The sequence below is a fragment of the Pelodiscus sinensis genome, chromosome W (assembly GCF_052426305.1).
Source record: "Pelodiscus sinensis isolate ZL-2025 chromosome W, ASM5242630v1, whole genome shotgun sequence".
In the NCBI taxonomy this organism is placed as follows: domain Eukaryota; kingdom Metazoa; phylum Chordata; order Testudines; family Trionychidae; genus Pelodiscus; species Pelodiscus sinensis.
The window spans coordinates 11906738-11920657 of record NC_143084.1 but is presented as its reverse complement, the minus strand read 5'-3'; the positions used below and the strand labels follow the sequence as shown (position 1 = coordinate 11920657).

Genomic DNA, 13920 nt, shown 5'->3' with positions numbered 1-13920 from the left:
GCAAATGAGATCGCGAGATATGCAAATGAGCGCTCCTTTTGCATTTTCCCTTCTGCAAAAAACAGTGTGGACGTAGCCGGAGACCCAACACCCATCTCAGCCAGAGGGGATATGGTTCAGATGCCAATTATTAGGAATATTATTTTTCTGCTATTCCAATTGCTTCAGTCCTTCAAGCAGCAATATTGTGGTTTCTATTGCAGAATTCCATGAACAGGCTTGCAGTGCAGGCTCTGGAAAAGATGGAAACCAGGAAGTTCAAGTTGAAAAGTAAGGGTCACTGTGAAGGAAGCTGTGGAGCTCTGGACACACTCAGCAGCAGTTCAACCTCTGACTGTGCCATCTGCCTGGAGAAATACATTGACGGGGAGGTAAAAGGAAACAGTTTCTTTAACCCGGTTGGCTAATCTGCTGGGCCACTTTTGGCACAGTTGTCAGCAGATGGCTTTTTGTGGCACATGAATCAAGAGTGGAGACCAGTGGGTAGGAAGTATGGCAGTCTGATTGCATCCAGCTGAAAGTATAGGGAGGTCTCCCTCTCTAAAACTGGATGTTATCAATTGGGGTAGTGTCACGGGGTTCTCTGCCCACACCCCTACAGGGGCGGGTTGCTCTGTTTCTTCACCCCGCAAGGTCCAACGCCCCCTATCTGGGGTAAATATGGCCCAGTGGCCGAGTCTCTACTGCCCCCTGGCTGGGGTAGATATGGCCCAGTGGCCAAGTCTCTAATGCTTGCTATCCTTGCTCCCCTCTCAGGGTTGCACGGGTAGGGGGGTAGGGGGGCCTGGGTCCACCCTCTCCACCGGGCCCCAGCCCAGGGCCCTATCAGTGGTGGGTGGTTCCCACCACTGGCTCGGCGGGAAGTTGCCCCCAAAGCACACCGAGCTCTCCGGGAAGCCTCCTGCTCCCTGCCCTGGGCTACTTCCTACCCCGGCCTGTGGGTCAACGGTGTCCCCACCTGGTTCCGCAAAGGCTGTAGTGTCAGTGGCTGCGGCGGCTGGGGTTGGCGTGGCAGCTACGGGTGGTGTAGCTGCAGATCAAGCTACAGATCAGCTACGGGTGGCAACAGCTGCAGATCAAGGATCAAGGAGGGCGTGGCGGTTGTGGTGGTTCCAGCCGGCTCAGCGGCAGCTGCGGCAGCTCCAGCAGCTCTGGCTGGTGCGGCAACTCTGGTTCCAACGCCAGCCCTGCCTGCCCCGGCAGGGTACCTGCTCCCCTGCTCAAGCAGGAGCTCCTTCCCCATCCCTGGTCAGCCCCAAATGAGCTGCTCCTGCGGCCTTTATACTGCCCCTGGAGTTGCAGCGGGGGGGGGGGGGGGGCTTCCCAGCCCAGTAGGCCTGGTTAACCCCTCCCTGGCCAGTGCAGGGTTGATATGCCCCGTCACACACCCTCCCCGTTAAGAGGGATTCCTGGGGTGGCACTTCTTCCTTCTCATTGGCGCCTGTGTGGGAAAAAAAGTCAGCGTTAGCGTGTGCCTTCTCAGGTCAGTGCGCCACCTGGAACGAGTAAGGCTGTAATGACAAATACCAGCACATAATTCGCGCGTTTGTGTCCTTCATACTATTCAGCCACTTAAGGGTTACTAGCGTGAAGGGGTTTCCAGGAGGTAGTACCGGAGGGCCTCAATAGCCCACTTCACCGTAAACGCCTTCCGCTCTATAGTTGAATACCTGGTCTCCCTGGGAAACAGTTTGTGGCTCAGATAGAAGAGCGGGTGCTCTACCCCTTTCAGCTCTTGGGAGAGTACCGCTCCTAGGCCCACCTCCGATGTGTCAGTCTGTAACATGAAGGGTTTTGCAAAATCTGGCTGGGCGAGCACTAGTTCTTGTGTTAGGGACTCTCGCAGTCTGGAATGCTGTCTCGGCCCCTGATGTCCATTCTACCTTCTGGGGTCGTTGGTTCTTTGTTAAGTCGGTTAGAGGAGTGGCTATAGTGGTGATATGTGGTATAAACTGTCGGTAATACCCCACCAGTCCCAGGAACTGTCGTACCTGTCTCTTTGTAGTGGGGGTGGGGTAGTCTTGGAGGGCTTGTACTTTGTCCGCTAATGTCCGCAACCTCCCCTTTCCTACGGTGTACCCCAGATAGGTCACCTCTTTCTGTCCCAGGTGTCATTTGGCTGGATTGGCCGTGAGACCAGCCTCCCACAAGGCTCGCAGGACTTGGTCGATGTGGTGTAGGTGATCTGACCAGCTAGTACTGTAGACGATAATGTCATCAATATACGCTGCTGCATACTCCTTGGGCTCGTCTACACTGGCCCCTTTTCCGGAAGGGGCATGTAAATTTCACCAGTCGTCGTAGGGAAATCCGCGGAGGATTTAAATATCCCCCGTGGCATTTAAATAAAAATGTCCGCCGCTTTTTTAAAAAAGCCGGAAAAGAGCGTCTACACTGGCCCCGATCCTCCGGAAAAAGTGCCCTTTTCCGGAGGGTCTTATTCCTACTTCCTGATCAGCTGTTTGTCGGCTCAGCACGCTAGTCTGGACGCTCCCGCGCCGACCTGAAAGCCCTTTATCGACCTTCCCATTATACTTCGTAGGATGAGGTTTACCGGGGAGGTCGATAAAGGGCTTTCATGTCGACAGGGGAGCGTCCAGACTGCCCTGATCTGCCAACAAGCAGCTGATCGGCAGAGCGGGGCAGCCATTTAAATTTAAATGAAGACGCGATTATTTAAATCGCGGCTTCATTTCGCTTTGCCGAACAAACAAATCTACATGGCTCCGTCGACGGAGCCATGTAGTCTAGACGTACCCCAAGGGTCCCACCAAGTCTAGACTGGTGTGTTCGAACAGAGTGCCCAGCACGGGTAGCGGAATCAGTGGGGCCCGCGGGACCCCTCCCGGGCTGGTTTTCTGGCACTCTGGGCATGAGGCACAATAATCAGCAACCTCTCGGTGGATCCCCGGCCAGAAGAAACACTGTGCCACCCTGTGCAGTGTCTTTTCACGCCCCAGGTGTCCAGCCCAGGGCACTGCATGCACTAGGTGGAGTAGTGCCTGCTTTTGGGGCACCAACAGCTGGCAGATGTCAGCCTTGTTCTGTGGGTCCAGAACGAGTCAGTATAGCAGGTCATGCCGGATCTCAAACCATGGTCCCTGGGCTCCGGGCCTCTGCGGGTCACCTCCTGATCATGCCTCCCCGGCTTGCTCCCAAGCCTGGCTGAGGGACTGATCGTTTTGTTGCTTCTCCAGAAAATACCCCTTCAGGTCTAGCCCCACCTGTCGGGGGTCAATCGGTGGTTCCGTCACCTGGGGCTGGGGTTTTGCTGACCTGGGGGTGCCCGAGGTGCACTCCCCTGGGTCGTCTGTGGATTCCTGCCCCGCCAACACCGTCCCCATAGGAGGGAGCCCTTTGTCCCCACAAGCACTGGGGCCCTGACACCGAAGGAGGCCCATAAAGTCGGGCCAGTCCCGTCCCAGAACCACAGGATAGGCCAATCTCGGAGCCACCACCACCTGGCGATATTCCACGCGGGGCCCAATCTCCAGGGACACCCCCATTGTAGGGTAGGCTCTCACATCCCCGTGAATGCACTGCAACTGCACCGTCCTACCCCGCCGGCCCGGCGCCATGGTCAGGCCCTCGCGGATCAGTGTCTGGCTGCACCCTGAGTCTACCAGTGCTTTGGGGTCCCGTTGACCTTGACAGGGACCACTATTTCCGCCGGATCCCTCTTCCTGGCTCATGACCCCGCCACCAACACCTTCCCATACCTGCTGCCCATGAAGGGACGATCCTTTTGAAAATGGCCCTCCTGGCCACACTTGTAACCACGGGCCCGGTTTTGCCCCATTGGAGGGTGCTCCTGAGGGGGTGTTTGCCGCTCCTGGGGTTGACCTGGTTCACTTTGGGCTGACGCATCTCCCCTGCTGATGCGCTCTCCAGCTGCACTGAGGAAAGGGGTTGATGCCGCCTTCCATAGGGTGGTAATCTGCTGTCACAACTGCTCTTGTTGTACTTGCTGAAGCATCGTCCACTCTCAGAAACTGTTGCCGCTGATCTGCCAACTGCTGAAGCAGCTGGCATTGTAGTTGCTGCTGTTAGGCCGCCTGCTTTTGCTGGTGGTCCATCAGCCACTTGAACACCTTGCTGGGGTCCATGCTGTCTGCTCGACCCCACTAATCACGATCCCCTCACTCTCTTGTCTCTACGGGATAAGCAATACCTCTAAATATGGCCCCGTGGCCGAGACTCTATTGCCTCCTGTCTGGGGTAGATATGGCCCAGTGGCCAAGTCTTTACTGCCCCCTGGCTGGGGTAAATATGGCCCAGCGGCCAAGTCCCTATTGCCCCCTGGCTGGGGTGGATACGGCCCAGTGGCCAAGTCTCTAATGCTTGCTAGACTTTCTCCCCTCTCAGGGTTGCATGGGTAGGGGGGCCCAGGTCCACCCTCTCCACTGGGTCCCAGCCCAGGGCCCTATCAGCAGTGGGTGGTTCCCACCATTGGTTTGACAGGGAGTTCCCCCAAAGCACACCGAGCTCTCCGGGATGCCTCCTGCTCCCTGCCCTGGGCTACTTGCTACCCCAGCCTGCGGGGCAGCAGTGTCCCCACCTGGTTCCGCGAAGGTTGTAGTGTCAGTGGCTGCGGCGGCTGGGGTTGGTGTGGCAGCTTCTGCTGGTACGGCGGCTCTGGTTCCAACGCCAGCCCTGGCTGGCCCCGGCAGGGTACCTGCTCCCCTGCTCAAGAAGGAGCTCTTTCCCCATCCCTGGTCAGCCCCAAATGAGCTTCTCCTGCGGCCTTTATACTGCCCCTGGAGTTGGAGCATGCCCAGCAGGTCTGCGGGGGAGGGGCCTTCCCAGCCCAGTAGGCCTGGTTAACCCCTCCCTGGTTAATGCGGGATTGATACGCCTCGTCACAGGTAGTTAATAGGTGGAGCATGGACCACATGTAGACTGCTGGATGCTTTTGAGTGGACCCAAAATCTTTTTATTTACTTATCATTATGGTTGTTTTCTCTGGAATCTGAACTTTGACTATACCTTAACCAAGAGATGTGTACCTTGACAAAAAATAAAATAAGCACTACTCACCTTGATTTTGAGGACTGTGTCAACAGTCACATTTTGTATGAGTGGGTCTTCTCATGACTCCATAGACCGATTCAGGAAGAACAACATTGATTGCACTGACCACACAGCAATTTGTCTGTGTTGACTTGTTTCCATACCTGGCAATGTGCTCCCAGCTGCACAATACAGTTTCTTATCAAAGTCACAGGCGCCCACACTGACAGCACCATATGATATTCAAAGATTGAGTCTCAAATATTTCTCTGGTGCAGATTGTTTCAAGAGTATCTTTAGAAGTGTTTCATCTGCATTCAATGGTTATAGCTGATAGATCTTAATTCACATGTATTATTTAATACATGGATTTTAGGCATACAAATTATATAACCAGTCCATCTCTGTTGGGAACAAATCCAAATGACCCTCAATACCAGCCTGTGATGGGTTTTAAGGGTGCGAGCGCCCCCTCTCAACCGAGCAGGGGGGCTCAGAGAACCCACCGCTGGGTCTAAGTTAGGGTTATAGGGTCCTTGCCCCTTGGGGTTAGCCCTCAGAGGGGCAGTGTTTTAATCTCCGGAGGTTCCGGTGCCAGCCGGCACCTGTGCTCTCTGCCGTACAACTGCGGTCGCGGCAGTGGAAGGGGGGGGAAGGGGGACCCAGGCCCGCCCTCTCCACCAGGTCCCAGCCCAGGGCCCTAAGTGCAGGGCTTAATACACTCCCTGCGCGACAGATGGGGTTTGAGCCCGAAACGCATCTGCCCACGGGCACCAGAAGTGCTCTGCCCCGGGCTGCTTCCTATCTCCCTCCCTGTCTTCCGGTCCTGCTGCTGGCTCTCGGGGGCTTACCCATCCGCTGCCGTCCTCGTACCCGTCCAGGCTCTGTGGCATCCTGGTGTTCTCCTGCCGAGTCCTCCAGCGCGGAGGAACGTCCTCCCGCCTAGGGCGTGATCAGCGGCTCGTTCCCCCTGAGCCGCCCTGCTGCCTCCATCCCGGCCGCGGCAATATGGCGCCTCGCCCCCTGGGCATCCTCACGCCCTAGGACGCTGGGCCGTGCACTCAGAGCCCCACCCTGAGGGCTTTCCCAAGCCCGAGGATTACGCGGTGGCGGGCCGGCGCCAGCTGGCATTGTTCTGCCTCGCCTCCACCCAGGCGGGGTCGATCCCAGCCACAGTGGGCTGGGAGCAGCGAGCGCCATTGGCCCTCGTTGCGCCGCCCCAACCTTCTGCCGGGGCCATGGGTGAGGTTCCCTCCGTGGTAGTGCGGGTCCCAACGGGCCCGTCACACAGCCGAACCAGCTTGCATCAAGACTTCTGTGCGGGACACCTGGTGCTGACTTTTGGTGCCCTGCAGTCATTGTAGGTGTCACAAGTGGAAATGTCCAAGCTTTTTAATGTGCCATTGATAACAGGTCCATATTACACCAGTATCATGAGGACAATAGCATTACAGAATTAGATTTCCATCTATAAACAGATTCCATGCTGCTTCCAGATTCTGTGATAAAGGCGACCATATGCTGCACTGGCTTTCTTAATTCACATGTACACGCAGGGGGTATGTCTACACTACAGCACTAATTTGAACTAATTTCATTCGAATTAGTTAATTCGAATTAAGCTAATTCGAACTAGTGCATCTAGACCTAAAAACTAGTTCGAATTAGCGTTTTGCTAATTCGAACTAGCATGTCCACATTAAGTGGACCCTGACCCGAGGTTAAGGCTGGCCGGAAGCAGTGCCGGCAGGGCATCAGGTTAGGACTTAGAGCGTGGAGCTGCTGCCTCAGGTTAGCCGAGGGCTGTGCTTAAAGGGACCCGACCCCCACCCTGGACAGACAGTTCTCAGGGGTTCCCCGCTCGCTTGTCTAACTCGATGAGGGACAGCAAAGCAGTCCTGGCTTGGAGTGCCCTGAGTGCCCACACTCGGCACATCACAGCACTCGGCCATCAGCCCGGCTGCACTTGCCGCAGGCTGCCATCCGGGGGGGGAGGGTCGATCAAGGGGCTGCAGGAGAGCTTCCACCCCGAGGAGCCCGCAGAGCCACCCCAGTCCTCCCCATAGGGGGCTCGTACTCCATTCCTCCCTCACCTCCTTCCACTTACCCCTCCCTAGCCCCCCTTCCTGATGTACAAAATAAAGGACACGTGTGTTCAAACATAGAAACTCTCTTTATTGAACAAAACTCGGGGAGACTGGGAAAAGGAGGTGGGAGAGGGGAAAAGAGAGGGTGGGAGAGGGGAGGGCAACTAAAATGATCAGAGGTTTGGAACAGGTCCCATATGAAGAGAGGCTAAAGAGACTGGGACTTTTCAGCTTGGAAAAGAGGAAACTGAGGGGGGATAAGATAGAGGTCTATAAAATCATGAGTGGTGTGGAGAGGGTGCATAAAGAAAAGTTCTTCATTAGTTCCCATAAAAGAAGGACTAGAGGACACCAAAGGAAAGGAATGGGTAGCAGGCTTCAAACTAATAACAGAAAGTTCTTCTTCACAAAGCAAATAGTCAACCTGTGGAACTCCTTGCTGCAGGAGGCTGTGAAGGCTACAACTAGAACAGAGTTTAAAGAGAAGTTAGATAAATTCATGGAGGTTGGGTCCAAGGAGTGGTATTAGCCAGGGGATAGAAATGGTGTCCCTGGCCTCTGTTTTGGAAGGCTGGAGAGGGATGGCACGAGACAAATGGCTTGGTCATTGTCTTTGGTCCATACCCTCCGGGGTAGCTGGTGTTGGCTGCTGTCGGCAGACAGGCTACTCGGCTAGATGGACCTTTGGTCTGACCCAGTACGGCCATTGTAAACTCAGGGCTCAGGGTCGGGGGTCTCAGTGGACCCCCTTGATTTTCATGCAAACCTGCTCCTGGGTGGCCAGGCTGGCAGCTACTCTGCCCTAGACGACCACTTTCCTGTGCCTAGTGTGGAGGTCGTGGATGAGGTCCACGATGTCTGCACTAGACCAGGCGGGCGCCCACCTCTTGTGGCCCCGGGCAGGCTCCTGGGAGCCGCCAGCCTGGTCCCGGGAAGAGGGGGAGGGCTGGGTGGCAGTGGGTGGCTGGCTCATGCCATGCCAGGTGCAGGGTCTGCTGGCTGGGTGCTGGCAGGCTTGCACCTGGCACGGGCACCGTAGCCAGCCCGTGCCCCTTTAAGGGCTCTGGGGCCGGGATGGGGGCAGAAGAGTTTCCCTGGTGGTGCCCAGAGTGGCCACCAGGGCAAGCTGGGAAGGGCTAGCCTCCCACTAGTTTGAATTAAGGGGCTACGGGTCTGGCCCACGAAAGCTCATCATCTAATAAACCATCTTGTTAGTCTTTAAAGTGCTACATTGTCCTGCATTTTGCTTCCCTTAATTCGAATTAGTTAATTCGAACTAGTCGTTAGTCCTCGTGGAATGAGGTTTACCTAGTTCGAATTAAGCGCTCCACTAGTTTGAATTAAGTTCAAACTAGCAGTTTGCATGTGTAGCGCCTAGCAAAGTTAATTTGAACTAACGGCTGTTAGTTCAAATTAACTTTGTAGTGTAGACATACCCTGATTGATTTACACATTGTTTGTAACATGCTTCCAAGATAAATAAATTGTTTGGCAGCTTGGAGTATGGTATCTTCCAAGCTTATTGATTGTTCTTGGGAAAGTATAAGGTTCTGCCTTACACCCTAAATTGTGTAACTTGTTTATCTACTCATTAGCAGTAACAAAACTTATTTCATCCTTGGAACCTCATACCCAAATCAGAGGCATTCTAGGGAGTGGAATAACTGGATACTTAGCCTAAAATGTTGTGTTGCACTTCTTCCCATAAAAGAGTTATTCTTCTTCAAGTGATTGCTCATGTCTATTCCATTTAGGTGTGTACGCGTTGTCAGAAGCTTTTCCCTTAGCAGTACCCCTGCTGGCCCTCCACCCCCTCAGTTCTTTCTTACCGCCTGTGCCAGTCTTTGGACCATGCTTTGCTTTTGCTCTGCAAGCGCCTCTTAGCAGTTCTCACCTGCTGTTTTGTAAATTAGTGTTTTCTGGTTGATTGTTTTCTTATCTTCTGTAAATAGTTTGTTAGTGTAGATAGTTGGTTTCCGCACAGGGGCTCACTTGGCATCCCCAGCGCTCTCAGTGGGGCATGCCCAGGCCCCAAGGCCAAGCCCTTCATGAAGTGCCAGAAGCCTATGCCCGGCGGGGACCCCCACAAAGCCTGCCTGAAATGCCTCAGGGAAGCCCATCTGTCTGAGTCCTGCAAGATATGCAGGGGATTCAAGCTGCGTATCAAGTGGGAAAGGGAATCTCACTTGAAGATTCTCCTAATGGAGGCGGCCCTTCGCCCAGCACTGGGGTCAGACCCAGCATCGGTGACCCAGAGTGTACCGCCTTCGGTGTGTGAGGCACCTAGCCACTCGCGCACCTCCCCGGTGCCACGAAGACCTTGGCACCGGTCTCAATCCCTGGTGCCTCAGAAGAAATGGAGACCTAGCCGGGGTAGGTCTCTGTCGAGGCACATACTAGACGTACGCCCTCAGGTGGGGCATGTGGCTCCAGCAGGCTTGGCACCTGGACCATCAAGGTTGGGTCAGCACCAGCCCAGCCCGCACCAGGATCCAAGCCCAACGAAGGACCTCCCAGAGCCCTTGATGTTGGATACCTTCGAGGCCGCGAGGGACCTTATCAAGCTGACTTCATCCCTGGCATTGGGCTCGGTGAGGGAGCGTGATTCCAGACAGCACCACGCCGAAGTCTCAGCACTGAGCACCTTGGTACTGGCCCCGAGGGGGCACCACCACGCAGCTCCAGCACCAGTAACATCAACACCAGCACCGCCTCCGTCGATAGCACCGGCACTGGTTTCAACCCAGGCCGTGTCTGCGGTACCACCACTACCATCGGGCCCTCCTGTGTGCACTACTCCAGCACTTTTGAGGCCCAGCACCAGGACTTGTAATGCTACCGCCTCCTCCTAGCACCCTGGAAAGCCGAAGTCTATGGCCAGACATACTCCGAGCCGCAGGTCACCGATTTCCACTTCTACAGCACCGCCCTGCTCAGCCTCTGAGTATTCCACCAACTTGGAGGCTGAGTGTCTTCTCATCCCAGGCATCCAGGTCTAGGTCGCAGCACCGGTCCTACTCCAGGCATTGTTCCTGGCACCAGAGCCCTTCAGCACAGCCACAGCAGCAGTCCTGGCCGCCTCAGCCTACTCCTGCTCAGCCTGTGCAGCATTCCTGGCCACCACGGTGCCAAGCCCCCCGTTCAGTGGCCGTTTTGGACACCCCGGGCCTACCATCAGACCCAGGGTGCAGGCCCCTCTAGGCCCGAGTCTGTCTACTTGAGGCCCAAGGCTCCTCCTTCCGTGACCCCAATGGCATGCTCCCCTATGTCGGGGAAGTCCTTGCCTCCAGGGCAAGCCTCGCCCAGGGCTACAGGAGTGAGTCTACCACCTATGGCTCAGTCCTTAATGGTGACCTCCTAGGAGGCCTCTCAAGCGGCCTCTCATACCTGTGACCCTGGAGATGTCGATCTGAAGGGGACATCATCTTCGTCTCCAAACAAGGCAATGGGAGGAGTGCTCCCTTCAATGCCCTCCATGGACTAGAGGTCACACCAGCACCTCCTCCATTGCCTGGCTCAGAGCCTGGGGGTGCAGGTGGAGTGGGTGTCAGAAGACTCTGACCCAACAGTCGACATTCTTCAACCCAACACTCCTACCAGAGTGGCCTTACCCCTTAATAATACCATGGCTAAGATCACGAAGACCCTCTGGCCTCCATCCCGCCAACTGATAAAAAAAGGTGGAAAGGCGATACTTCGTGCCGCACAAGGGGAATACGCATCCCTTTTCTCCCCCCCACCCCCACCCCCGGGGTCTCTGGCCATCCAGCCTGTAAATCAACGTGAGAGGCAGGGGCAGCCGGGCCCGACACCCAAAAGCAGGGACGCCAAAAAGGTGGACCTTCTCGGCAGGAAGGCCTATGCCTCTGGGGGTCTGCAGCTCTGCATAGTGAAGCAGCAAGTCTTGATTAGTCATTATGTCTACAACACCTGGGCTGTGGTGGATAAGTTCACCGACCTTATCCCTCAAGATTCCCGGTCCAAATTTAAGTCCCTCTCCAAGGAGGGGTGGTCTCCTGTGCTGCCTTACAAGTGGCCCTAGACACCACAGATGCAGCAGACCACACCATGGCCATGGGATTAGTGCTTTGCCGCAGTTCATGGTTGCAGGTGTCTGGGGTGCCCCCTGAACTCCAGACCACAATTCAGGACCTACCCTTTGAAGGGCCGAGCCTCTTCTCAGAGCAGACTGATCATTGTCTGCATGGCCTGAAAGACATTCGAGCCACATTGAAATCCTTAGGGATTCACACCCCTGCCCCTCAGAGGTGCTCCCTCTCCAGTAGGAACGCTCCCGGACTGCATAGCAGGGTGCTCGCCCGGACTTCTTCAGGCGTAGGGGTAGGAATGGGAATGGCAGAAACAACAGACACCATTCCCATCCCTCCTCTGATCAGGGGTCAGTCCCCTCTAACAAGACCCAAGGTGTGGTGTATGAAGGCACGGACTCCAGCTGGTGCAAGCACGAAATCATTTTATTGCAAGATTACAACTACCTTTATACCCTTAAAAGTTTACAAACTGCTTTTTCCCAAACTGCTTTTTCCCAGTCACAAAAACAGCATTCTCGAAGGTCATTGACTTAGGCAGATGTTGTTATTGTTGGCTCAGGACTCTTGCCTGGTTTCGTCCTTGGGACGCTCTGTCATGCGGCCAAAGCACTATGATTGTTGATTCTCTACATCTCCCCCTCTTTTATACAAAGCAATACCATTAATAAGTAACATTGTCATTACACGAGCCTCAACTTTCTGAGCAGAATGAATACAAGAAAAAAGTAAAGAAAGAATTATAAAAAGCACAATAAGAAGCCCACTAGCAAGTCCAATAAACACCCACATGCGCAAATTTAATCCAGAAAACCACGTAGTAGGATTAAGCCAAGATAAGTCAGATTGCAAAGTAGCAAAAACCTTTTGCGTGGTTAATTCTTGCAATTGCTGAATTTGGTTCTTTAATTGAACATGCAAAGAATTAACATGAGAACGTAAAGAAACATCAAAGGCACCCTGTAAATGGTGTTTAACAAGGTTCCAATCATGAACTGATGAATTCCAGGGGAGGGATGTCACACAGAGACCTCCCGCAGTGTGCTCCCAATCACAATGCAGAGACAACCTAGTCTTTAAGGCTGCATGCCTATCACCAAGCCAAATGACTGCGGCTTCTAGGGCCTCAAGCCGCGCCAATATCTCTTCATCAATGGTCTCCTGCGTTTGGAACTCCCGTGTAACGTTTATTAGAGCTTCCCCTACCATTTTTGCAGTCTTAACCGACTGAGTTAAAGCGGCAATAGCAGCAGTGGCAGAAGCAAGAATAATAATTGCCGACACAAGAGCAAAAATCAGCCACCCCAAAAATCGCTTTGTACGTCTACGAGTGTTAGTAATCTCCTCCTGCAGCAACCTTGTAAGATGGCCAAAGCCACTATCTCCTTCCCAGTCTCGTGTGAGATTAACAGGAATCCATAACTCAGGGCGTCGTCGAAGAGGGAACACAAAGGTTACATTATCACTCATGGAAATGCAGGTCTTATATCGCACCTCAGACAACATAACAGAATAACAAGAATGGGAAAATTTACATCTCTTAAAACTTGCATTTTGTGCCAAGGCAAAAACATATGGATGCGAAGTACAAACCATAACACTATTATCTTGCTGCTTAATATAGTTAGATGTATAATTCTCTAAAATCAAACTCCCTAAACTATAACCGTAAATGCTAACTCTATCCGCCACACCCCCTTATGTAACGTGGAGGCCGTGGCGTTATCCCCATTAGTGATAAATTGTAACACAAGACCGACAGAGCCTCCCCCATGCGACGAAAGGCTATGATTATACCGGCCGAAGGGGACAGTGCGATTGTCCACTTTATCCCACAGCATACCGTGCGGGCCCCAATCCACAACCGCGCCGAATTCGCCCCGGAGTACCAGGGGGCTGCGTCCACGACATGCCTGCCAAACCGGTGCCGCGTCCGCTGATATCCTCTTTATCATGCAGCGGGGCAAATCAGGGGCGTACGGCTCCCAAGAGTCATTGCCGCTTCCGTGCATCCCGGGAATGCTCAGTAAGGTATAGATAACCCTTCCGTCATGCTCCCGCGCCACTAGGTGCAACTGTGGCTGCACGGGCACACAACCTGAGTCATAAAGGGTAGAAAAGCAAAGCGGTGGGAGGTCAGTGACAAAGGTGACATTGGTAACATTAACGACCTCGGTTTCTTGTTCCACTGTAGGGGGTATCCACACTCCTCCCACCCAATCGGTACCATTGTTACTGATGGGCGGTGAGGGATCCCACCATGTCACAGGCCTGAATACGGGGGGATCAATGATGTGCGCCCAATACAAATGTGCTGTCGCAGTATGCACACAGAAACCACAGGAACCACAAAAATGCAGCGGTGACAGTCATGGATTTGTCGCTACGGATCGGCAGCGGTCCCTTCATTCTCGAGTTGAATATCTTGCGCTGATGGATTACCAATGCAGGCTGGCATAATAAATCACACAGGAAGCCAATAGGGACCTGAGGGAAGAGAAACACAGGCATACCCACGTCCCCACGTGATTAATGGTACGGGACCTTGCCACTGTCTGGATTCCAGGGCTGTGTCTACACTGGGCCACTTATTCCGGAAAATCAGCCGCTTTTCCGGAATAAGCTGCGAGCTGTCTACACTGGCCCTTGAATTTCCAGAAAAGCAACGACGCTCTACTGTACAAAATCAGCCGCTATTCCGGAAAAACTATTCTGCTCCCGCTCGGGCATAAGTCCTTATTCCAGAACACTGTTCTGGAAAAGGGCCAGTGTAG

The 13920-nt window shown here is 54.0% G+C and overlaps 1 protein-coding gene across 5 annotated transcripts in view; it reads left to right on the top strand.

The window, feature by feature from the left end:
• LOC149520870 (E3 ubiquitin-protein ligase ZNRF3-like) overlaps positions 1-13920 on the top strand; it is a 367062-nt gene that overhangs the window by 330920 nt on the left and 22222 nt on the right. For all 5 annotated transcript variants that reach the window (XM_089775113.1, XM_089775112.1, XM_089775114.1 and 2 more), the window contains one exon: positions 204-371. In XM_089775113.1, the coding sequence (XP_089631239.1) occupies positions 204-371 (168 nt within the window). The remainder of the gene's footprint in view (positions 1-203; positions 372-13920) is intronic.